This window comes from Notolepis coatsorum (genome assembly GCF_963971535.1).
Source record: "Notolepis coatsorum genome assembly, chromosome: 6".
Lineage (NCBI taxonomy): Eukaryota > Metazoa > Chordata > Actinopteri > Aulopiformes > Paralepididae > Notolepis > Notolepis coatsorum.
The window spans coordinates 117,175,822-117,202,269 of NC_140170.1; the positions used below are offsets into that span (position 1 = coordinate 117,175,822).

Consider the following 26,448-nt stretch of genomic DNA (forward strand, 5'->3'; position numbering starts at 1 on the left):
TTTCAATCAGTATTAGTTTAGATATAGCACATCACTATTAAAGAACATTTAGACATTTGATTATTACTTCCATCTCAGAGCTTCCATCACTGACCTGGATTTGGCTAGATACTGTTCATGTTTTACAATTATCACTATGTAAATCAAGACAGAAAGAAAGGCGCAGCACTATTACTTGTCCCTGAGATATTGTTAGCTGCTCCCCCAAGTGGCCCCAACACCTTAAAGTTTGAGAGACTTAGATTTCATGCTTCCAGCTTGGCCAACTGCATGCGGAGTAACTGTATCTCCAGGCTGAGTTTCTCTCTTTCCAGAAGCAGGTTTCCTCTTTTCATCTTCACCATGTCTTCATCCAGACCAGCAAACTCCTCATTTGGCATAACTGGAGAAAGAGACCATACAGTAGAATTAAAGGAAAACTCCAACATTTTGGGAAATTAGCTTATTTGCCATCTACCCTGGAGTTAGACAAGATGATACCTTTTTTCTTTTCTGTCCATGCAGTAGGAAGACGCGCACCGTTAGCCTAGCTTAGCGTCAGTCACTGGAAGTAGGTTCCTTCATTAGCCTAACGTCACGGTGACCAATTGCAGTCACTCTTATTGTCTGGGATCAAATACGGCCACGCCCCACTCCTCTGAACAGCGGTAAACTATTACTGCGACCTCGATATAGCGACTGCGAATGGTAAACTAATTATCTTAACAGAAGTGCGCTGGTAGCGTTACATATGTTGTCTAAAGGGGGACATATGGTACAATTTAAGATTCTAATGATAATCGGCATATAAAGGACAACATAGAGCATCGTTAATTTGTAAGCAACTCAATGAAAACGGCGCAGGGTGCTATGGTGCTATTGTTATGAAAATGTGATAGAATCCTATAAAAATGTGGACGCATTTGGTTTACGTTCCGTTAGTTCCAAACGTCTTCCTACTCCTACTGCATGCAGAGAAGAAAAAGTATGTATGCATACCTTTTTCTTCTCTGTGCAACTGTATGAGTAGGAAGACTTTGGGAACTAGGCTAATGGAGGAACCTACTTCCAGTGACTGACGCTAACGGTGCGCGTCTTCCTACTCCTGCATACACAGAAGAGAATTTATAACTCCAGGGTAGATGGCAAATAAGCAAATTTCCCAAAATGTTGGAGTTTTCCTTTAAGCAAGAACAATATTAGCCTCCTGTCTCCCCCATGCTGAGGAGAGAGAGCAGTCATACAGGATCCAGTGCTGAGGAGAGAGACATCATACAGGATCCAGTGCTGAGGAGAGAGAGCAGTCATACAGGATCCAGTGCTGAGGAGAGAGACGTCCTACAGGATCCAGTGCTTAGGAGAGAGAGAGCAGTCATACAGGATCCAGTGCTGAGGAGAGACGTCATACAGGATCCAGTGCTGAGAAGAGACGTCATACAGGATCCAGTGCTGAGGAGAGAGAGACGTCATACAGGATCCAGTGCTGAGGAGAGAGAGACGTCATACAGGATCCAGTGCTGAGGAGAGAGAGACTTCAAACAGGATCCAATGCTGAGGAGAGACGTCATACAGGATCCAGTGCTGAGGAGAGAGGCGTCATACAGGATCCAGTGCTGAGGAGAGAGACACGTCATACAGGATCCAGTGCTGAGGAGAGAGACGTCAAACAGGATCCAGTGCTGAGGAGAGACGTCACACAGGATCCAGTGCTGAGGAGAGAGACGTCATACAGGATCCAGTGCTGAGGAGAGAGCAGTCATACAGGATCCAGTGCTGAGGAGAGAGCAGTCATACAGGATCCAGTGCTGAGGAGAGAGCAGTCATACAGGATCCAGTGCTGAGGAGAGAAGAGATGTCATACAGGATCCAGTGCTGAGGAGAGAGACGTCATACAGGATCCAGTGCTGAGGAGAGAGCAGTCATACAGGATCCAGTGCTGAGGAGAGAGCAGTCATACAGGATCCAGTGCTGAGGAGAGAGCAGTCATACAGGATCCAGTGCTGAGGAGAGAGACGTCACACAGGATCCAGTGCTGAGGAGAGAGAGATGTAATACAGGATCCAGTGCTGAGAGCAGTCATATAGGATCCAGTGCTGAGGAGAGAGCAGTCATACAGGATCCAGTGCTGAGGAGAGAGACGTCACACAGGATCCAGTGCTGAGGAGAGAGAGATGTCATACAGGATCCAGTGCTGAGAGCAGTCATACAGGATCCAGTGCTGAGGAGAGAGCAGTCAAACAGGATCCAGTGCTGAGGAGAGAGCAGTCATACAGGATCCAGTGCTGAGGAGAGAGACGTCATACAGGATCCAGTGCTGAGGAGAGAGATGTCATACAGGATCCAGTGCTGAGGAGAGAGAGACGTCACACAGGATCCAGTGCTGAGGAGAGAGAGATGTCATACAGGATCCAGTGCTGAGGAGGACAGGACAAATACTGTTGCCTATGAAATGGATTGATTTCAGGGAGCTTAAGCAAATGAAGATGAAAAGGTTGTATGAAGTGACCGTTGGGAAGACCCCGTGCTGCTGACACCGTGCTGAGTTTGGGAATGTGCAACTAATTTGTTTAAGATTTCTGTCCTCATGCCCCCCACTCACACATGGGACAACATTTTGAGGCAGTTCAAATAAGATAAGCCTGCTATGAGTTTGTCTAAAATGGGACCAAAGCAATATGGATAATAGAATGGCATTTAAGGAACAAAGGTATAATGAAATATAGTGTGGCTTGTTTCCAGAATTGCTCATCTACCATGCCTCAAAATGTTGGCAGAGTACCGACGGTGGAAACCATAAGTGTCTGAAGTAAATTTTTGGCCACATTCCCAAGGTGAGAGGGAGAGGCCACAGGAATGTAATTACCGGTTTAATGGTGGTGTTTTTACAACATAACACATCTCCAAGAACCTGCAATGTTAATGCAGTTATCCATCATCAGTCTAGGGCTGAACATTATATCATTGAAATATATTGTGGATGTCATGGGCATTCAATTAAAGTTGTATCAAGTTTTAAACTACAATAAAAAGGATATTGCAAATCACTCAATCACATAAGTCTACAGTATATGCCAAAATATATTTAATATTCCCCAGTTATGAAATTATTCAATTGATCCATTGATCATGATCATGTTTTCCAAAAGCTCCATTTTAGTTCCGTTTCACCTGTTCACAAAAATAAATAAAAACTCCACCCTGGAAGGGGGTTTCAAAAAGCTTAATTTCAGTGACTTAAAACTCAGGTTTTCCATAATTTAGTGTGGATGGGAGGCCAACATGCCGAGAAAATACATGTGGATGTTATTCTCGTGTGTACTGTAACAGACTATTTTGAGCTGCAATTATCTTGAGTACAGGTCAGTGTAAAATAGTATAAAAAAAATTTCACTGAGGCAATTCTTTTTATTTTGTTATGCCACACACAACTGCTCAATGCAAGTGGAGAATGAGGTTGATAATGATAATGGATTGTGGTGATTACCTTTGGATTTGAGCTCCACCTCCACAGGGTAGTGATCACTCACATCCAGGGCCTAGAAAACAGAGCACACTCATCTAAACATTGTTTACTCACCTTTTCAATGGGTCAAAGCTTTTCTCATATTTATAAGCTCATATTTATGTCCAAGATGTAATTCATATTATTTTAGTAGGCTAGGTATAATACATACTGTAGAATCAGCCTAATTTATGTTTGATACATTTCTAAGAAAATACTAAATAAATGATTATTTCACATTATTACTATTATTTTGGTGGCTGTCTTATCTTCATCAGCAGCTGGAGTTAATCCTTTCAGGTGTGAGGTGTCACATATGAGCTTAGAATTTTGAGAACTGAACATTCTAATGATGTCCTATTGGCTGCTGGTCATTTAAAGCTATAGACCTTTTGTAAACAATGATGACATTATGGCATGCACGCGCAATTCTCCAGGGAGGGAGTGTAGATGAAACCACACCACGTCCAACGACTTGACTTGTCCCTCCGTTTGGTTAACTTTGCCTATAGTCTCCAGAATGTCCCTAGTGTCTCTCCCTAAAAGATGCACACGCATTTTGGTAACGGAAGCAGATATACAGTACTGTTACATTTGTGACATACAAGATATGCAGATATACATTACTGTGAGATCCTAACGGTAAATATATACATACGACGGGGAGGGAAATGTACATTGGGAGGGTGTTCGGACATTTACGGGGGCCAGTTTCGAATAGCAGCCTCCCGTAGGTGCTCTTTGAGAGCGGTTTTGAAGGTGGGTAGTGATTCAATTTTTTTTACGGCTGTGGGTAGGGCGTTCCACATTGTTGTGGCATAATTGCAAAAGGTGTTTAGTCCCTTGTTTGAGCCGAATCTGGGTTGCACATGATTTGTGGAACTCGCTCTGGTGTTGTGGTCGTGGTATTCACTGACCTTTGGGAAGTACCTCGACATGTACATGGGTACCTTAGTGGTGTAGTGCATCTTGTAGACCAGGCCCATTGCAAGTTGCTGTACTCTGTCATCTACTCTAAAGCCATCCTAGGTTGTCAAAATGGGCAGGGATGAGGTGTATTTTAGGAGTAAGGTCAAGCAGTAGTCTGACCAGTTTGTTTTGTGATGTTTGTAATCTTGTTTTTAGTGCCTTTGAGGTGCTTTGGTACCATGAGGTGCAAGCATAGTCGTAGTACCCTTTAATGAGTGCTCCTGCTAGAGTCTTCATGGTATTCTTGTTTACCAGAGAGGAGATCCGGTACAAGAATCTTGTTCGTTGGTTGACTTTTTTGCTAACATTGTTTGCCATTTTGTCACAGGAAAGATTTGCCTCTAGGATGGACCCCAGGTAGGTAATTTCATCTTTCCTTGTGACAATATTGTCACCCACTGTAATGGAGAAGCCGTTTGTCTTGCTGAGTTTGTTATTTGATCCGAAGAGAATGGACTGTTTTACCCAGGTGTAATGATAGTTTGTTATCAGCGAGCCAGGTGCAGATTCTGCCGAGTTCCGACCTAAGGATTTTTCAACCTGCAACTTGTTCTTGTCAGATACCAGCAGGGCTGAGTCATCCACGAACAGGAACAAGTTGCAGTCACAAGCTGATGACATGTCATTTGCATAAATTAGGAACAGTAACGGTCCTAGTATGCTTCAAGGGCGGATTTAGGATTGTAGGAGATCCGGGGCTTAGCCCAGATAGGTGCCCTTTATTTATTTTTTTTATTTTTATTTTTATTTTTTTGGCAGGCAAGGGCAGATTTTTTTTGAATTTAATGAACCTGTACGTGCAATTTCCTGCAATATAGAGCCTTCAATCTTGACCAATAAAGCTGCTCTTTTCACTATAAAACTCAGTTAACCATAACGTAGTTATGGTTAGATTTATATATTGGGAGGGGATATATCATATTTTTCATATAATCAAAAAGTGGTGGAGCAAGATCATACCTTTGCTCCCCCAAGTTCAATAGTGGGAGAGCAGAGATGCTCCGAATGCTCTTATGGCCAGGCGTCTATGATTCACTGATACAAAGTAAAATAGTGCAGTGCAATAAAATAGTTAGTAAAATAGAATAAAATAATGCAATAGTGCATTGCAATAATATAAATATCATCGTATTTTTTCGGGAGGCCGGTAAGGAGTGCATTACAGTAGTCGAGTTGGCTTGAGATAAAGGCATGGATCTGGTTTTCAGCGTCCTTTTGATTTATAAATGGCCGTACTTTAGCTATGTTTCTAGCTTTTTTTTTTATATAAATAGATTCTGGGCTTTTCAGAATACATTCGGGGCTTGAGCCCAAGTAGCCACCCCCTAGCCCCGCCCCTGGTACTATGCTTCCTTGTGGAACACCATAGCTCACTGGGAGGGGGGGGGGGGGGGATACGTACCATTTACCTCCACGCTCATGTTACATCATCTTGAAACAAGTTAAATTATTGTAATTCCTTGAAAAGTACTAATGAGATAAAATCACTCGTGATTAAGACGTTTCTTTTGCAGTGTGTACTACACACCTTTTCCTCAGTAAGCCCGTATGCCTTCTGGAAGTTGAAGGGTTGAGCAGAGTTCGGTACGATGGCTTCCAACATGTCATTTCCATAGATCACAATCCTAGGGAGAGAGGAATCAGTCTGTCAGTCACATAGACATACAGTGCTAGTGTCCCATCAGATTTAATGATAATCATATTAGATTCTTTGTGAATATGGCACCTGGTATGTAATATAGATGGGGATGGTAACACATCATAAGTGTGTGTGTGTACATGTGCATGATGTCACCTGTCATAAGTGTTGTCATTGCCCAAGCTGGCTGTGGTGTCCACATCGTCCTTAATCAGCCAATGGAAGTTCTTATCGCTACGGATACGGATCTCCTTCATGCCCCTTTTGCTGACATAGGCTCCGTCCGCATTGAAGTCACCCAGGATCATCACATTCTGAAGCACAGGGCAGGAAGTTAGATCATCAACATACTAGAACCCATGGAGAAACAGAATCAACATTCTAAAAGGAAGGGATCTGGATCATTAATGGAAATAATAACAAAGTCAGGGAAACGTGTGGAGGCGGTTGAATCCCAAGTTGCCTCACATCAGTCCTCCACTTATTCTTGACGTGTTGGAAAACGTCGTACAGCTCATCCAGCTCCGTCACTGAGTCCTCCGGCTTAGTGTGGACCGGAATCATCACCAAGTCCTTCAACACTGGAACACACAAATACATGGATGCTGTTAAAATACCTGGCAAGAATGACTGGCAGTGTTAAGAGTAATCTATTATACAATGAGCTGCACAGGGAATTAAACCCTAAAACCAACACTCACACACCAGTAGCCTACCTGTATTCAGACATCTGAACCGGAGGATATAGGGGTCTCTGGCAAAAACATCACCTTGATCCATCTGCTGGTCATCAAACTGGTAGCTGCCCACCAAGTCTACCAGGTCATCCCTGCATACACACGCAGTACACACACATGTCACATGGTGCACCAATATAAATGGCCCCAAAAAACATACAAACAACTAGGGATACAGTCGGAACAAAAACATTTTACGTGAAATAATGCAGATTAAAAGCTGGAAACTGGAAATTGAACCACAAGAATCCATTAGAAATTATGGAGGATCCTTTGTTAAAAAGGTGAAATGCTTTGTATGCAGCATTTCAATACATGATCAATCAGACTACATGACAATATGTTTTTGGGTGTGTGTGTGGGGGGGGGGGGGGGGGGGCATCTCAGTATTTCTATTGATACAGTAGGAGTTCCAAGAGAGCCACAGAGTAGGGGAACCACAATAGAGAAAGGTTCTTGTGGAACTTTAACCACTAGTCCTTGGAGAAAATGTAGATAAAGTAAGAGTGGTGATCATACCTATAGAGGAACATGAACTGCTCCTTGTAGCGTGTCCTGCCCAGACGAGAGCTGATCTTCAGACTGTAGTGGTGCTCCTCGTTGGCTCTGGGGAGAACGATAAGTGGACGGACAGAAATAGACAGACAAACAGATGGATGGACAGGCAGACAGATGGATGGACATATACAATAGATAGGCAGTCAATCAAATGGACGGACAGATACAATAGATAGGCAGTCAATCAGATGGATGCGCAGACAGACAGATGGAGCCTATGTAGTAGCCGGTGTGATCTTACTGCGTTGTGTTTGTTTCGATTCGACCCCTGTTAAGGGATTGCCCTGAGTGGGAGTTGAACCCCGGTCTCCCGCACCGGGGGCGACATCACAGACTACTGTACCAAGAGGTGAACTCACCTCTTGCTACTTGGTCTGGATGCCTCTGGGGAGTGAGTTTACTTGCAGTACCGCTTAACGTCCACAGCCACGTCACTACTTGTACCCGTGACTGTGGATAGACTGCGGTACCTCCGTTACACTCACCCCCCTAAACTCACTCCACCCAGGGCATCCGGGTCACGGCACCACGTGTAGCCAGTGTGATCTTACTGCGTTGTGTTTGTTTCGATTCAACCCCTGTTAAGGGATTGCCCTGAGTGGGAGTTGAACCCCGGTCTCCCGCACCGGGGGCGACATCACAGACCACTGTACCAAGAGGTGAACTCACCTCTTGCTACTTGGTCTGGATGCCTCTGGGGAGTGAGTTTACTTGCAGTACCGCTTAACGTCCACAGCCACGTCACTACTTGTACCCGTGACTGTGGATAGACTGCGGTACCTCCGTTACACCTATCAATCTATTGCCTGCCAATATTTGTTCCTGAATTGATCCAGTGTTTGTCCACCAGACTGCAGCACACAGGCTCATCCTGCAAGGAGTGTTGATCACACTGATCTATATCTAAATTATATTAGAGCTTTTCCTGCCGACTTTAAACTGTATGCTGCCCACTCAAATGTACCTTTTTATTATTCCTTTGCATATTCCAAAAGCATTTGAATGAATTCTAATTATGGTTGTCAATATCAACAAAAAAAAAACCTGTGTCCAACTTTACTCTTATAAAAGGTTCACTAAAACATCCCCTGTTTTTTTAAGCATTAAAACCAAATGATGGATGCTGTCGCAACAACAAACACATTGTCCAACAGGTACATTGGTAAGCAAAATCTTCCATTACTGAAAGATCATCCCCTGGATCCCTCACACTTCTAAAGCGAATCACACAATGTATTTGTGTTCAACCTCACATGGGGGATAATAAAGGGTCACAAAAACACCCCCTTCTATGTGGAATCAAAACAGTGTCACCAATCCAACTGAATGGAGTCCAATGTTAATCTCTTGCCAACCTTTTAGTACAGAGTACTAATATACTTTTGTATAGTAAAACTGAAATTATTTCTCTCCCCCTCTCGCACAGTATCATGTGAGGGGTTATTTTCATCGTCTGGGCATATTGTTCAGAAGAAGCGAGCTGCGACAGCTGGGAGGTAGAGCAGTCGTCTGACAATCCGGAGGTTCCCGGTTCGATTCCCGCTCCTCCCGGGCAGCGTGTCGATGTGTTCCTGAGCAAGACACTTAACCCCTAATTGCTCCCGATGAGCAGGTTGGCACCTTGCATGGTTGCCTCCACCGTCTGTGTGTGAATGTGTGAGTGAATGGGTAAAATGTGAGTAACAAATTGTAAAGCGCTTTGGATAAACGCTATATAAAAAAAAAAAGCAGCCATTTACCCTGTCATCGGACAATGTAAACAAGCTTGAGGGACAGACACAGGCTACAGAGAGAGGGACAGACTCGTACAAGAAATGCATGTCAGTAGGTAAAATCTACTCAATATGAACTGGTATGACTGAATGTTGAAAAATTGAAAGAAGTATTTTATTTATTTTAATGTGCGTTATGAGTCAAAATAATTAGTGCCGTTAATATGCATTCGCGTTAATGCATTCATATTATGCTAACCTTGACATCCCTACTTATTTCATTGTACAAAGTTTCCAAATCGACTTTTGGATTAAACCTAGTTGTATGAACGATGTAGTGATGAATGGTCTTTTCCGAGCGAAGCAACATTAAGTGCACAGGTCGAGCTACACTATGCTTGCCCATTATGCTCATGTTAGGTAGCATAGAGATTGTATGAAGGAGTCATCTGCTGACGACACCCAAATATACATCAGTACACAATCCCCCCACAGCCCACCCCTCAGTCACATTGAATCATGCATCACCGAACTCCAAACTTGGATGACCCACAACTTCCTCAAACTGAACAGTGACAAGACTGAACTCCTCATCATTGGCACCAAAACCACCCTCACCAGATCCGGACCCATCACACTCACCATCAACGACTCCACCATCACCCCCTCCCCCCTAGTCCGCAACCTTGGTGTCCTCCTTGACCCCACCCTCTCATTTGACCCCCACGTCCGCTCCATCGTCAAAACATCCTACTTTCACCTCCGCAACATCGCAAAAATCCGTCACTGCCTCTCCCCCCCCGCTGCTGAATCCCTCATTCACGCCTTCATCTCCTCCCGCCTGGACTACTGCAACTCCCTCCTCACTGGTATCACCTCCCGCTCCCTCCATAAACTGCAAATGGTCCAAAATTCAGCCGCCCGCCTCCTCACTAACACCCGGTCCCGCGAACACATCACTCCTGTCCTCCACTCCCTCCACTGGCTCCCGATCAAACACCGCATTAACTTTAAAACACTACTCCTCACCTTCAAAGCCCTCCACAGCCTGGCCCCCCCCTACCTGACTGATCTCCTTCTCCCCTACCGCCCAACCCGTTCCCTCCGGTCCTCCTCCACTGCCTCCCTCACTGTCCCGACATCCAAGCTCAAAAACTTCGGAGATCGGGCCTTCTCTCGCACTGCACCCCGACTCTGGAACTCCCTCCCCCAGTCCATCAGAGACTCCCCTACACTCTCCACCTTCAAAGCTCGCCTCAAAACCCACCTGTTCTCCCTTGCCTTCAACCCCCCCCACCCCTAAACCCCCCCCTCCCCTCCAACCTGATCGATATGTCTCTAGTCTTTTTTTTTTTGTGCCATCAGGCTGTCTCCCCCGTTCCCCCCATGGTCTCATGTTCCTTTGTTTTTGTTTCTTTGTTGTTTTGTTTTGTTTCTTTGCTTTCGCCTCTTTGTTTGTACCCCTGCTCCCGACTACTGTCAGCGACTTCGGGTTATTGAGAAGCGCTATATAAATTAAATGAATTATTATTATTATTATTTAATAATGATCACATAATCAGAGAACGAATTAATTCACAAAATGGATCACCATTCATGTTATTGAAGACTCCTGTGACCATAACCTCTACTAATGCATTTTGCGCTGCGTTTATTTTATTTGCATTACTTGCGTTAACGCAAGCTGATCATGTGATTAATGCATACATTTTTTATTAATTTATTGACAGCCCTAGTTCTACATTAGTCAGGCTTGTAAACAGGTTGTGAAAGCTTTATATTTATTTCTTAAGGTTTTTAAGAACCCTTCAATAAGGAGTCTTCAACACCTTCTTCCCACAAATCCACTGGCCATGGCCTCTCTTACTCGCTTTTCTTCTCACCTGTTGAGAGCTTCCAGGAAGGTTTGTACGGATGTTCCACTAGCATCCACCACTTCCAAGATCACGATGATGTCATACCGGGACACTATCTAATAGAGAGTGAGACAGACACACAAGTTAAGTCTTTCACTACCACACTACAGAAGGTTAACCTTTCACTACCACACTACAGAAGGTTGTGTAGTGTGGTTGTGAAAGGGTTAACCCCTTGTTGTGTGGCACTGGCAGTGAAAAGGTTAACATTATGTATTGTTGCAGTGAAAGGGTTAACAATTTGGTAGTGTGGTAGTGAAAGGGTTAAGAGGCAAATGGCACTCACTCCAAAGATGTAGCCCCAGGTGTGACACACACAATGGACTTGGCCTATTTTCCTCAATTTGGACAGCCCCACTTTGGCTCGCTTAAGCTAAGATGATAATTCTGTGTTGTATGCTAGCACTAGCTTATTCTAGTTTAGAAGTTATGTACATTCTTCCATTCATATGTGTAGACATAGTTGAATATTTGCATGTTATTTGAGTTTGTACAAATTATTTTTCGATAGCAGTCAATCTTTCACTGAATATCAATTTTTACCATAAATCAGACAAAGCAAAAGAGAGAGAGATAGAGAGTGGTAGCATGAAGAGCATTTCCCCATCAGTCAGAAAGAGAAAATAAGTGTGTGTGTGTAGGGTCGGGAAAACCCTCCCTTGTAAGGAGACATTGTTATTCTTTCAGACAGACATGATACCATTCCATATTTTCCTAACAACCCCCTGGCTCACTGCTAATAATAGATGTTGAACCTATTATTATGACACCAACTTCCATACCTTAACAAGGATGTTGAGAACATCTGGTTTTGAAAGTTTTGTTTTCCCAAACTTCTGGATGTTGAAAGATGCTATTTTCATTGTGCCTGTAAAAAAGAGATACAAAGTAATCAGCACTTTATTGTGGCCATTTACTGATACTAACTGCATGCCTAGGACGTGTGCTAAAAAGAGTCATTTACACCCTTTGCCCCAACATGAATGAATGAATGAATGAACGAATGAATGAATGAAAACTACATTGCAGAATGGGTACAGAAACTAGATTTAACAGATTGCAGTATGGGTACAATACAGTACGGCTCAATACACACAATTGTTAAGGGGATGCAGACCAGAGAAAGACATTTGTCTTGTTTACATCAGGGTCCCCCATTTTCAATTCATTGTGACATTTATGACATACACAACATACATGACATCATGACATTTATGGCATAGGGATATACATGACATACAGGTATATAGTACTGTTACATTTGTGACATATACGATATGCAAATATACAGTACTGTTACCCATAGATCCTAACAGAGAATATATACATATGATGGGGAGGAGACTGTACATTAGGAGGGGGTGGGTGGGTGGGAGAAAAAATATACATACGGTGGGGAGAGAATATATACATACGGTGGGGAGGAGACTGTCTATTAGGAGGGGGTGGGGGGGGGTTTGGACATTTACAGGGGCCAGTTTCGAATTGCAGCCTCCCGTAGGTGCTCTTTATAAGAGAGGTTTTGAATGTGGGTAGGGATTCACATCTTTTTACGGCTGTGGGTAGGGTGTTCCACATTGTTGTGGCATAGTTGCGAAATGTGTTTAGTCCCTTGTTTGTGCTGAATCTGGGTTGCACATGATTTGTGGAGCTCCCTCTGGTGTTGTGGGCGTGGTATTCACTGACCTTTGGGAAGTATTTCGACATGTACATTGGGTACCTGTGTGTAGTTTATCTTGTAGACCAGGCCCATTGCAAGTTGCTGTACTCTTGTCGTCTACTCTAAGCCATCCTATGTAGTCAACGTGGGCAGGGGTGAGGTGGGTTCTAGGAGTAAGGTCAAGTAGTAGTCTGACTAGTTTGTTTTGTGATGTTTGTAATCTTGTTTTTAGCACCTTTGAGGTGCTTTGGTACCATGAGGTGCGAGCATAGTCATAGTACCCTTGAATGAGTGCTCCTGCCAGAGTCTTCAGGCTATTCTTGTTTACCAGAGAGGAGATCCTGTACAGGAATCTAGTTTGTTGGTTGACTTTTTTGATTACATTTGATGCCATTTTGTCACAGGAAAGATTTGCCTCTAGGATGGAACCCAGGTATGTAATTTCATCTTTCCTTGTGACAATAGTCACCCACTGTAACTGAGAAGCCGTCGGTCTTGCTGAGTTTGTTATTTGATCAGATATAATATATATATATATAAATCTGTTTTTACCCAGGTGTAATGATAGTTTGTTATCAGCGAGCCAGTTGCAGCTAACAAGCTCCTGAATTTGGACTCTTTGAGTTTAAGAAAACTATTATTTTAACCTCCTTTAATGCATTCTGTTTTATGTTAGGCTATATTATGTGCTGTCAATATGTATGTATGGCTGTTGTGTGCAATGTATTTTATAAAAATTCTTGCATTTATGTTGCTATAAATATGTCTAAATGGAAAATAAATCTTACTCAAGGTTTACAAACCTGTTCCACCCCTTAGGGTCGGTACCGACCCCAAAATGACATTATGGTAATAGATCAATATTTTTCAGTGTTGCATATTTTTTTGCGATTTTTTTTATCAAACGTTTTCAAGTATTAACATCACTAACATGTCACAAAAGCATGTAGAATGTATATTATCATCAATACGTTAGTTTAGGAATAAGTTAAAAGTGCCATTAGATAGTTTAAAGTTTTCGATTTTCGATCGTCTATCCAAGCCGGAAACGGAAATGGACATTTTGAACCATGGGAATTGTAGTCTTTTTGCGGCCATTTTGTAGAGGACATGCATAGCTGTCGACAAGCGTTGGAATCTTTTCGAACTACACTTCCTGTCACATAGTGTGGGGGTTCAAAGTTCAGCGTTCTGAATGAATCATATCATAACTGTTATGATTCGCGATAATAAGCCACAAAAGGTAACGTTTTTGACAAATATTGAAACGCAGTTAGTTTCTCCTCCCTATTGTTAGCATGTAGGAACAATTCGATCTGAAATTAGTTTCAAAACGGTTGCACTGTGGGGGAAATAAAAAAGTACACTAGATTACAGTAGATATAATTATCTGTTCTTATGCACGCCTGGTGATACTAAATCCAAATTGAACTCGGGCATTTGAAAGATAATATATGTATATATATAAATGTGCGAATTGTCTGTAATAAGGTAATGTATAAGAATCTATTCTATAATAATATTTCAAATTGCATTGGTCCGGATGGGAGAATTCAGTACTCTATCTACAGAACCTTCGGTTTTATCAGCTTCCCTTTATTAATTTCCTTCGATTCTTTTGTACACATGATCTCAAGAGGGTACTGAACGAGATCAGTGGCAGTTTTTTAAGTTTGGTCATTATTATCATGGTGTTATTCACTGTCAAAGATGCAAAGAAAAATCATAATTCATATTCTCCTTTGTTTCATCACAATTTAAGCAAGCCTAGTAATAGACACAATATTTCTGACACTGAATACATTCCCTGAGGTCCATAGATGTACTTAGATACCAAGAATATGCAAATAGCCCTTGTAGAAGTGGAGCAATATTCCATTTACCTAGGTATATATTTTATGCAGATTTTCACATTGTGTGGAACAGGGACTACATTTTATCATTGTGGTATTTTTTGTCTACCGCAGTCAAATTGGAAAAGTAACTCAAAACAACAATTCTATGTATTGAATAGAGAATCGATTTATCGAATCGTGACCCCAAATATTGAAATTGAATCAAATCATGAGATTTGAATTGTGCACCTGTTTTTTTATGGTCACGGTGCAAAGCATATTTTCTTAGGGTCAAAAAAGGTTAATTCATTAATCTAGTGTTGTATGAATCTAATTAAATAAAACAAATTTGTAACACAGCCAGAAAAACCATTACATAGCAGTCATTCACTGGGTGTGCCAGACTAATGTCCCAGCCTTAACAACTACTCCTTGCTCTGTCATCACAACTCCTCACGTGAACAATTATATTTTACGCAGACAAGCACAATATCATATTGTGAGGGAGTGGCATGAACAACATTACACAGCTTTATTGCAACATTGGTATCTTTAACAACTCCTCCCCTTCACAATATTATGCCCACATACAGCATCATGGGGAAATAAATTCTCAGAAATAAATTTTCAGTCGCATGAACAACATTACACAGATTTATCGCACGATTGGTATCTATAAATAAGACTTGTTTGAGTTTATGTCAGTTTCATTCTGCAGCAGCATCCGTCTATTCCAACATGATTCACCGCTTTTGGTCATATATTTGATCATGACAATGATATGGAAGAGAGAGCAGACAAATAGAGATTGAGGAGGATGTGTCTGAGGATGAGGATGATTCCTGATCATGATGAAGACACATCTGATGAGGAGGTGAAACCTAATGACCTTGCGTCCCTCGCAGGACCTTTCCATCACAGTCGAGAATGCAGCTGTGACCGCGTCCCCGACTGCCAAGAACCTTGGTGTTGTCCTCGATGACCAGTTGAACTTCTCCGCTCACATCGCAGCGACAACCAGAACCTGCAGATTCCTCCTGAGCAACGTCAGAAGGATCCGCCCCTTCCTGACATTGACAAAGCCACCCAACTCCTTGTCCAATCAACAGTCATCTCCCGCCTCGACTACTGCAACGCACTGCTTGCTGGCCTCCCAGCCACTGCCACCAAGCCTCTTCAACTCATTCAGAACGCAGCGGCCCGCCTGATCTCAAACCTACCGAAGTCGGCCCATGTCACCCCACTTCTTAGGGACCTGCACTGGCTCCCCATTGCTGCACGAATCCGCTTCAAGGCCCTCGACCTGGCATACCGTGCGGCAAAGGGAACCGCTCCCGCCTACCTCCGGTCAATGGTCTCTAACTACACACCCTCAAGACCCCTACGCTATTAGAAGTTTACTGTTCTGGCTACATGATACATCTGCCCCGGATGTTCCTGCCTGGTTACACATCGAAGCTAGTTCTACCGCCCGCATTTCACTCTCCGCTCTTTTGTGCTCTTCAATTCCCCTGTAACCTCCTCAGCCCTGTCTAAATCCTGTAGTGTTACACTCCCTGAACATTTTGGTCCCAATTTAGAAAAAGTTATGGTTTAATCTCTATGTCTACTTATGCTCCAATTGCAGCGAATCATCCGTTTCCAGCCTCCCTCCTAGATAACGTATTTGATCAGTGGTTCAAAAAGGGAGTTTTGAACACGAGACTGCTCTATGAAAGCAACATATTTATGTCATTTGAACAAATTAAGAACAAGTATGATTTGCCATCACACCACTTCTTTCGTTACCTACAAGTTAGAAACTTTATACGTAGTCAATCCACTACATTTCCATCCCTGCCTCCAGATACATCACTGGACTCAATCCTGGAGATAAAACCTGAGCTCAAGGGACCTATGTCTAAGCTTTATATGAACATATTCGAGATGGAGGACTCATCACTCTCAATAATAAAGGTGGCACTGGGAAAAGGACTTTGAAAGATCAGAAGAGGTGTGGTCAAGAATAAAAAAAAAAAAAAAAATCACGCTTCATCTATCTGTGCAAGACACAGGCTTATTCAATTTAAGATAGTACATCGGCTACATATGATATATCCAAACTCAAACTGTCAAATTTTCCCTGAGGTTAGCCCTACTAGTAACAGATGCAAACAAGCCCCGGCCAGTCTGTATCACACATTTTGGTCATGTCCTAGGCTAGCCTAGCAGACTTCTGGTTGTCCATATTTAAGCTCTACTCAGACCTGGCAGGTCGGGTACTGGAACCGTGTCACTTCCTGGTTTTTTTTGGTGTTCTTTCCGACGACTTACATCTACCAAAAGCAAAACTGAAGTGCATCACTTACTCCTCCCTTCTAGCAAGACGTCTCATTCTTATGAACTGGAAAGATGAACATCCTCCCTCATTTGGCAGGTGGATTTGCGATGTAATGTACCATTTAAAAGTTGAAAAGATTAAATATGCTTTATGGGGATCAAGTGGGAAATTTGATGTGGTGTGGCAACCCTTTATCTCGTATGTGGAACGGTTGACTACGTCTCTCAACTCCTGAAACAAGGACACTGTATAGGAACGACTCTGTAACACGAAATACTCTGAGAACTTTTTTTTTTATCTTTTTTTATTTATTTATATATATATATCTTTTTTATTTAATTAATAAATAAAAAAAAATCATTTTTTACCATTATTATATATATATATTTCTTTCTACATATTTTTTGGTGTTGGTCTGTTTTTTTTTGTTTGGTTTGTTTTGTCGATAGGTGTATGTATGTCACGTTCGTATTGTCTACTGTAATGTCTAAAAAAATAGAAAAAAAAATATCAAATAGAAAAAAAATACCCCTACGCTCTGCATCTTCTGGCCGCCTCAGACCCACTCCTATCCGAGCTCCGGGAGGCTCATCAAGGAGAAGCCGCCTTTTCTCAGTCCTTGCCCCACAATGGTGGAATGAACTGCCCACCCCAGTTAGGACAGCCGAAACCCGTCCAAACTTTCGCTGTCGACTAAAGACGCACTTCTTCAACCATTATCTGAAAAAATTTAAATATCTAACCCTAACTAACCTTACTGTCATGCACTTGTCCTAATAAACTAACCTACACTGTAGCACTCAACACTTTGATGAACATTGTTACTCAGCTGATAAGAGTTGTGCCCTTCCTGATGACTTGTCGTACAGAACTTGTAAGTCGCTTTGGATAAAAGCGTCAGCTAAATGACTAAATGTAAATGTAATGAGACAGAAGCTCAACAGGAGGTCTTCATGTCAAAACATGGCAATATGTCATGGTCCTCGATCGCTTATATATGTCATGGTCCTCGATCCCTTATATATTTCATGGTCCTCGATCCCTTATACATGTCATGGTCCTCGATCCCTTATACATGTCATGGTCCTCGATCCAATCCCTTATATATGTCATGGTCCTCGATCCCTTATGAAACCCAAGGCAGAACACAAACTAAGAACAGAATCAGAATGAGGCCAGGGCCTCTCAGGGCCTCATGTTCAAGACAAAGATTTTAGGCACAAAAAAAAACTAAAGCCTTTTATCCTTTTTTCTAACATAGATGTATGCGGGTACATTTTGACCCATAACACAGCATTATGGTTACTAATGTAGTTATTAAAATAAAAAAACGAACATTAGTCTATTATAGTCACTGTATTCAATATAAGACATAATGAGTGAATTTAGACTTTTTTTATAAAAAAAAATGTATTACTGAAAATGAGTAAGGTAAATAATAGTCTTGGAACCATAACAAAAAAAGTAAGTCATTGTATGGTTATGAATGATAATAAGTCAGTTATGAGGTAAAGAAAACAAAAAACAGTGGAGCGTTTTGTACCAAGTTAAAACATTGGTAAAATTTTACCCACCAACAAAGAAGGTTTGTGCAGATTTCTAACACATTAGGAACGTTAAGACAGTGTGCTGGTGCCTAGAAAGCAGGCTTCTCCTGTATACCATTATGTGTCACCAAGACTTAGCACTCAGCAGGGATAGTTGAGCTATAGCCTACTGCTGCGGATGTGTGATCAAAATCTATTAAGACTGAAAAGTGGACACTGTAAATCAGAAAGAGCTGGGTATACCTCAGCAAACCTCTGAATAGACAACAGCCATCCATTCATATTTGATTTGGCTTACTAGTAACAGCTTAACTTGTTATTATATGAACAGTACTTTTATTTCAATAGAGTTTGAGTAATCTATCATTTGAGCGACCACTCATCTGTATAATGCCATTAGTCCCAATTCAGGTAAGATGTATCCAGATTTTGTATAAGTAGGGCAGCAAGACACAATTAAACATGTGAAACTACATCCAATTAGCACACATTGATTTCTCGTTGGTGTATTTATGTTTAAATGTGGCTTGGTGCACAATCATACCCTTTACATGTTCATGTTCGATCTTCATTGGGCTGTCTGATGGATAATTTAACATCAGGCCTCAAGTGGCTGGACATTGATTAATTCGAATTGCAACAAGCAATTCGCTTTATTGGGTCTTATATCATCATGGGTTTACTAAGCTGCCTTGTAATACACAAGTTATCTCAGAATTACTCCTGAAATATAATCAAACAGCATCAAAATAGATACCATGTCTGGAATTCTTTGGAGGACCCAAAAGTACTTTTTGGAGTACCATCCTTGGCCCCCAGACACTATATTGGGCAGTGCTGAGTCAGATTGAAGCTCAAAGCATCAGTGTCCTCTTGCTCCTTCCTTTCAGTTCTGTGAGGAAAACACCTCAGCGGCCCAGAGTATTGATGACTTCATCCTGCAGCCATCATCTGCCTTGCGTGCAAGAAAGAGCTTACTGTACAAGAGCTTCATGACAGGCATGTGAGGGGTAAGTATCGTCTACCTTTCACTCCTCAATTAGGGGGCCAGCCCCCCTTCCTTTCATGTGTCAACATTTTGAACACAAAGTGTAGAGGGAAAGTAGACGATGGGAGCATTTAGGGAGAGTACAAGGCATTTAGCACTTTCTGCGTTTGCCTGGCATGGGTGTTTCATTACATATTCATTGTGTGTGTGTTCTTGCATGGGAATCAGACAATTATTCTTTACATAAATCCACCTTTTTCAATATTTTAATGAACGTAACAAATAATAGTTATCCTGCAAATGATGTTGTATGTCTTTACATTATTTTGCTTGAATTGAATGATTCATATGCAATCATCATTATTCAAATGCTGGGCAAGTTTCATGACTTCGTCTAAAAAACAACATTCTGAAGCCAGAAGTGGCTTCAGACAAGTGGCTCCCAATGCCAAGGTGATGCCAAGGCGTTGGCCACTGTACCTGAGTCACCTCATCAAAGGAGAGGTGTGCTGCTCTATTGGCTTCAGGTTTCTTTAAATGGGTTTGGTTTTCAGTTGCGAGCTGGCACTATAATAATAATAATAATAATAATAATAATAATAATAATAATAATAATAATAATAATAATAATAATAATAATAATAATAATAATAATAATAATAATAATAATAATTAATAATAATAATAATGCAGGACCTCTTTAGAGACGTCTTTATTCGGCATGCAACGACATGGGACATGCAATGGGCGGCACACACACATGCATTGTGTTTCTCAGGGTCGCCGATGCGATTGAGCTCTGCGCTTAACCCATCCCGTCGTCCCAATGCCCCAGTAGACATCACCAGCACAGCCAGTTCCAGTGCAGTCGCCATCACAGCCAGCCCTGGGGCCCGCCCAGTGCCAGGCAGCCTTATGATGATGGCCCCTCCAGCCCCTGTAACCTGTCCCAGCAGCCCAGCAGGTTGAAGCCCCTGTAGCCTGCACCCCAGCACCTGTAACCTGTCTCCCAGCAGCCCAGCAGGTTGAAACCCCTGTAGCCTGCACCCCAGACCCTGTAACCTGTCTCCCAGCAGCCCAGCAGGTTGAAGCCCCTGTAGCCTGCACCCCAGCCCCTGTAACCTGTCTCCCAGCAGCCCAGCAGGTTGAAGCCCCTGTAGCCTGCATCCCAGACCTAACCTCTCTCCCAGCAGCCCAGCAGGTTGAAGCCCCTGTAGCCTGCATCCCAGACCCTGTAACCTGTCTCCCAGCAGCCCAGCAGGTTGAAGCCCCTGTAGCCTGCATCCCAGACCTAACCTCTCTCCCAGCAGCCCAGCAGGTTGAAGCCCCTGTAGCCTGCATCCCAGACCCTGTAACCTGTCTCCCAGCAGCAACAGGAGGTTGAAGCCCCTGTAACCTGCATCTCAGCCCCAGCAGCCCAGCAGGTTGCTGCTCCAGCTGCAGGTGTCCCAGGTAAGCTCTATTGGCTCGGGTTTCTTTAAATGACTTTGGTTTTGGTTTTCAGTTTGTTTCATGATTTTGGTCAAGGAAAGACCTGTATTTGATTTGCATGTTAAGTGTTTTTGTACCTTTCTGTTGAGTATAAGACCGGTTTGGTCAGTTTCAAGCATGTTTTGCCTCTGCCTCCTTTGATCCCATCACAATTATATTAATGATAGTAATTATAAACTGTTAGATCATGAAACTGTCATGTTCCAACAAGTGATGCGATTTATATCCATCTCTATTTGCCAGGTCACCCCCTCAAGGAATTATTTCTCAACATCACAACTGTCACACACCAAAACTCCAATTACTACAGTACTTTTACAGGGATATGAGCACATTTAACTGTAGGACTTAAATAATAAAGAATGTAATGTAAATGCTTAAGGAAATATTCTATATCTCCACAAAGCTGGTAATGAATTAACAATACATGGAAGACACAGCAGTTTGGTGGCAACACTTTTAAATAACCCCTTGCCCAGTCTGTCCAACATCCTATTGCCAGTTGCCACCTGTGTTTATGAGCAGCTGAGCCGAGTAGAAGTCCTGCCTCTCTATGTTAGGTGTTCCCTGCCTTGTTTATCTCTGTCCAGTCCCTCTACTGCTGCAGATGATTTTCCTGCCACAACAAGTATGGTCCGCTCTTGCTCCTTGCCCACTGTAGCTGACCTCCCCGTCTAGGTTTTGTTGAATGATGATTAATCTTTCTTAGCACCTGCTGTGTACTACATCATTTCTAACATGGTATGTTTCTCTCCGTATCCTGCTTTTTACCATACGTTGACTACTAAACAAGCTAGGTAGACAATCCTGTTCAAATCTAATACATGCACATTTATCAAAATTGAAGAGTGACTTCCATTGGACCACTGATTAATGTATTGGATGGACAGAGAGGGTCATGGAACAAAGCACACTTTATGAATGCATCAATCCATGTATATATTTGCATGTGACACGGGGCGACGGAGCAGGCCGTCTGTTACTAGCTGAACAGACACTGTTGCACCAGCTGTGTGTGGAAATTCAAACTTAGCCTAGTTAGAACGTAAATTCCGACCAAGTTGTGATTTACACATTACTAAAATAAAAGCGATAGTTACACATGCCCTAGGCCTAGGTAGTTGTAAATCATAAAATGTCACAGAATTATACTCACTAATAGAAAAACAGCAGTTTATTTACGCCCCGATCACGTTTTTTGCCACCGATACCGATCACCGATCGTCTTGAGCCATATCGGCCGATACCGATCGTTTTTGATTACAATTTTATTTTATTTTATATAAAATAAAACTTTTTTTTATAAAATATATATATTATATAATTATACTTGTAGTTGTATTGTCTGCGAGACATCGCTACCACGCAACAAGTCAAAATGCTCGCTATCTGCAAACAGCTCCACTGTCTGTGTGTATACTCTGCTTTGGTCAAATCACATTCAGCGTGGGGCCTGAGAGTGCTGGGGCTGACGTTCTGCAGATGGATACTATTGAGTCAGAGCGATAGTTCAACAGGGTCTGAAATGTGTTATGAAGCATGATAGCTAATTAGCCAATGTTCAGCTGCAAAAACGAATGTCAATTATGTTATAAGACATTGATATCAGGAGCTATCTGTAGCTACTGCTAGCCGGCTAGATGACGTTAGACAATGCATCATGTATTAAAATAAAGTTAACTATTTAGTTTACTGGATCATTTCGTTGTGATCTAACAATGATCTAACGTGAGCTAATGTTAGCTACCTATGCTAACGGAGGTCTCATGCTGGCGCATTCCTATCATTCTTAAACTGAAATGCGCATTTGTTGATATCAGGAGCTATCCGTAGCTAGCCAGTTAGACAACGCCTCATCATGTATTAAACTAAAGTGAATAGTTGACCGCGTAGTTTTGTTTAAACAGTAACGCTAGCTCGGTAGCTAACGTTAGCTCACGGGCAATAGCTAGTTAGCCAACGCTAGCCAGCGCTTGCGAAAACGAATGCCAAACTGTCACGTTGGTTGCAGGAGCCATCAATAGCTGATAACATTAGACAACGCCTCGTGTATTAAACAAAAGTGAATAGATGACTGGGCCATTTTGTTTAATGCTTCAGTTATGTTGAAAGAGGAGCTCTGCTGTGCTCATCCACTCGACTCTTGTCGAAGGGTTTGTTGACAACATGACACGGGTCTGGGAGGGGGAGGAGGATGAGAAGGAGGGGCAGCCTATTGCTTATTAACAGCGGAGGAGTGCTGCTGAGTGCTTCCGCGTTTTCCCTGATTGGCTGCGACACGCCCCGCGGCAGGCGCGGCAGCGGCAGAGCTTGCGGCATTATGTAGCCGTAATCCGCCATGATTTTCATTAGAAGCTTAGCTCACCTGGCAGCGCTGCGGTCCTGCGATCCTGCGGTCCGAATCCCATCAATTTTTTTTTTTTGTTTTAACGTGTATTCTTTCGCCGGTTAAGGTTAGGCATGGTTAAGGTTAAGGTTAGGCATTGTTTCGGAGTTGGTTAAGGTTAGAAGAGTTAAGTTTAGGCGCTGTTAAGGAGCTGGTTAAGGTTAGAGTTTGTCTTAGAGAATGGTAATATTCTTTCTATGGTTAAGGTTAAGGTTAGGCATGGTTAAGGTTAAGGTTAGGCATTGTTTCGGAGTTGGTGAAGGTTAGAAGGGTTAAGTTTAGGCGCTGTTAAGGAGCTGGTTAAGGTTAGCGTTTGTCTTAGAGAATGGCAATAGACAGCCTATTTCCGCACTGCCGCTCTCTCGCGCTGCCGCGGTCACATGGTCACATTGTCACATTCTTGCACTCCTCCGCTGTTAAAAAGCAACACACGGAGGGGCAAGACGTGGAGCAGCAGAGTGTGGCTGTGAGCGAGTGAGAACTCCGCAGAGAAAGTTTTCCGTGTCATCGATCGGTTTTGATGATCGGCGAAAAACCGATCGCATATTCATACTGATTATCGGCCGATAACGATCGGTGGCCGATCGATCGGGGCATCCCATTACAGTAAATCCAGTAGAGACCTCATTTATTGATGTGATATTTCAATGTCAATCTAGTTTACTATGATGTGCTACCAGAAAGCTAATGCTAAATTTAAACAGACCCCCCCCCCCCCCCCCCCCAAATACAAACTTTATGTTGTGTTTTTGGTAGCAGATTTATCATGGTGCAATTTTCATTCACGATTATTAAAATCCAATTTCCTTCTCAAACACTGCTTAAATGTACTATGTTTAATACAAAAAATGTATGACTTAATATAAGTTACGAGTATTATTGTAAAACTCAACCAAATTGTTGTAGCTCAGTAGCCTATACCTCCCAGCCCTAGGGGTATGCATTCCATATTTAGTGTGAACATAAAGAGCCCCCTGCCCTACACCAAGGGGGATCATCCCTATGTTCCCCGGGTCCTATGTTCCCCGATACATTTTTATTATTTTATTAATTATTAATGTCCGCCTTGTTTCGAACTGGTTAAGGTTAGAGTTTGGAATCAGGGCTGGTGGTCTAAAATTTTCAATCAATCAAAGCGGGGAACATAGAACCCGGGGAACATAGGACCCCGGGGAACATAGACATGCTCCCCACCAAGGTAGCATTTAGACTAATAAGGAAGAAAGGGAGACTCTCTACATGTCAGAACATGTTGGACGGCTGTTAAATTAAGATCGCAAAAGAATGGGTTGACAGGTGGTGAATCTTTCAAATGAAAATGATATGCAAAGTATAACCCTTCACAGTAGGAAGGGACAAACCCTCAAAATGGTATACATGATTAGGTAATATTTGACCAAGCAAAGAGTGTAAAATGATAATGTACTTGTTTTTCTTTCTAGCATGTTGTCTACATAGCAGTAGAACAAAGCAGAGGGTGGCTGCCATAACAACTGGAAAAAGAAGCGGTGGAAGCGAGTTCTGGCAGGACACTCTAAGTCATGCGTGGGCGCTGTGACAGCTTAGCTGACATTCCATCCTCCCACCTACACCAATTTGATGGTGACATCCACACACTCTGGGCTAGATCCACAAAGAATGGATTGCACGGAGCAAGTTGCACACTTACTTACAAGTCATTATGAATTGAAAATGGGGGACCCTGATGTAAACAAGACGAAAGTCTTTCTCTGGTCTGCATCCCTGTTGAGATCAGAGACTCTGTATAGTATTGTTAGTAACTGTCTAACTTTGAGATAGGTCTATTGTCTCCACCAGTGATTGCCTTGTTGCATATATATCTGTCCCCACTGGAGGGCGCTCTGGGCGGAGCCACCCATGTATTTTACCTTAGGGCAACTATAAAAGGAAAGGTGCCCACCAAGGACGCGAGAAGTGGGTCAGACTTGGGGGTGCGGGAGTCGGAGATAAATAATAATAACGTCATATTAAATGCATGCGCGAAGCGCATCATTCGTGATTTTCCATTCATTTGAAAGATCAATATTTTACACTACAACAGACAAACTTGAACACCAACATGTGGACAGTTCACACACGAAATGCAGCAGTTTTTTCTCTAATCAGACGAAGATTTATTGTCGATAAGACGCAAGCGGCAACAACTATCGCTTGGACTTTCGTTTCGCACACCGCACAGGATCTGTGTGTGTGTGTGTGTGTGTGTGTCACTGTCGCAACAACAATCGCTGCAGGAGCGATAATAACACACATTACCTATTCCGAAGACAGTAAAACACAGAAGGTGGTCTTGCGTTCAGGAGTGGTGGAAATAAACTCCTTCATGACAACATTAATGTCCAGTGAGTCCAGAATATCCTGATGCATATGCTGCAGCAAGTCCAGGTTATTATTATTAAAGAAATCGGATGAGACATTTCTTTTCTGAGACACAAGTAAACACACTCTCCACTTCAGTCAGTCCTCCCTCTCTGCAATTCGTTCCTGCATACAACATCGGCGACAGATATATTCCTTTACTGCGAATTGTCCCAAAACAAAAACTATTCCAGGCCGCTATTTATTTTACCAACGGATTTCCAGTTCTGCGTTGACGCTTCCAGGCCGCGTCTATTCGAATCCCAACCGGTTCATGAGTCGGCTACACGCTGTTTTAATAACACTGCATTATCGAGACAGCGCCCCTATGGATCTGGCAATGAATTCCAAGAATAGGGTAAATCTGCAGTGCCGTTCCGCTCTATGACATTGAGTAGCGTCGGTATTCCAATGGAATAAAGGCCAAAACCACCATGCAGTTGCAGTTACCCTCCCCGCCAGCAGGGGGTGCTGGAGCACCCGTCGCACCCCCACTTCTCGCGTCCTTGGTGCCCACCCGTTTCGTTCTCTCCTCCAACGTCTCTCAGAGAGAGAAGAGTTGTACAACTGCTGCTTATATGTGAATAAAAGAAGCCACGCCAGTTCAGGCACAAGATAGAAACCATGCCTCTTGACCACATTATTGTCGCCGTAAACTGAGTTCTGTTAACAATCCCCTTAGCAATTGTGTGTATTGAGCCGTACTGTATTGTACCCATTCTGCAATCTGTTAATAAAATGTTCATTCAATGAATCACCGTGCAGATCGATTGAATGACATTTTTATTAACAGATTGCAGAATGGGTAAAATACAGTACGGCTCAATACA

General features: G+C 42.6%; 1 protein-coding gene across 1 annotated transcript in view; it reads right to left on the reverse strand.

Moving 5' to 3' along the window:
- dnase1l4.1 (deoxyribonuclease 1 like 4, tandem duplicate 1) overlaps nt 1-26,448 on the reverse strand; it is a 32,753-nt gene continuing 6,305 nt past the window's right edge. The window contains exons 2-10 of the mRNA XM_084317391.1: nt 11,795-11,880; nt 10,980-11,068; nt 7,346-7,432; nt 6,806-6,918; nt 6,558-6,670; nt 6,246-6,403; nt 5,979-6,075; nt 3,464-3,515; nt 1-382 (exon numbers count right to left, since the gene is read on the reverse strand). Of these exons, the coding sequence (XP_084173517.1) occupies nt 246-382; nt 3,464-3,515; nt 5,979-6,075; nt 6,246-6,403; nt 6,558-6,670; nt 6,806-6,918; nt 7,346-7,432; nt 10,980-11,068; nt 11,795-11,880 (932 nt within the window). The 3' untranslated portion in view covers nt 1-245. The remainder of the gene's footprint in view (nt 383-3,463; nt 3,516-5,978; nt 6,076-6,245; nt 6,404-6,557; nt 6,671-6,805; nt 6,919-7,345; nt 7,433-10,979; nt 11,069-11,794; nt 11,881-26,448) is intronic.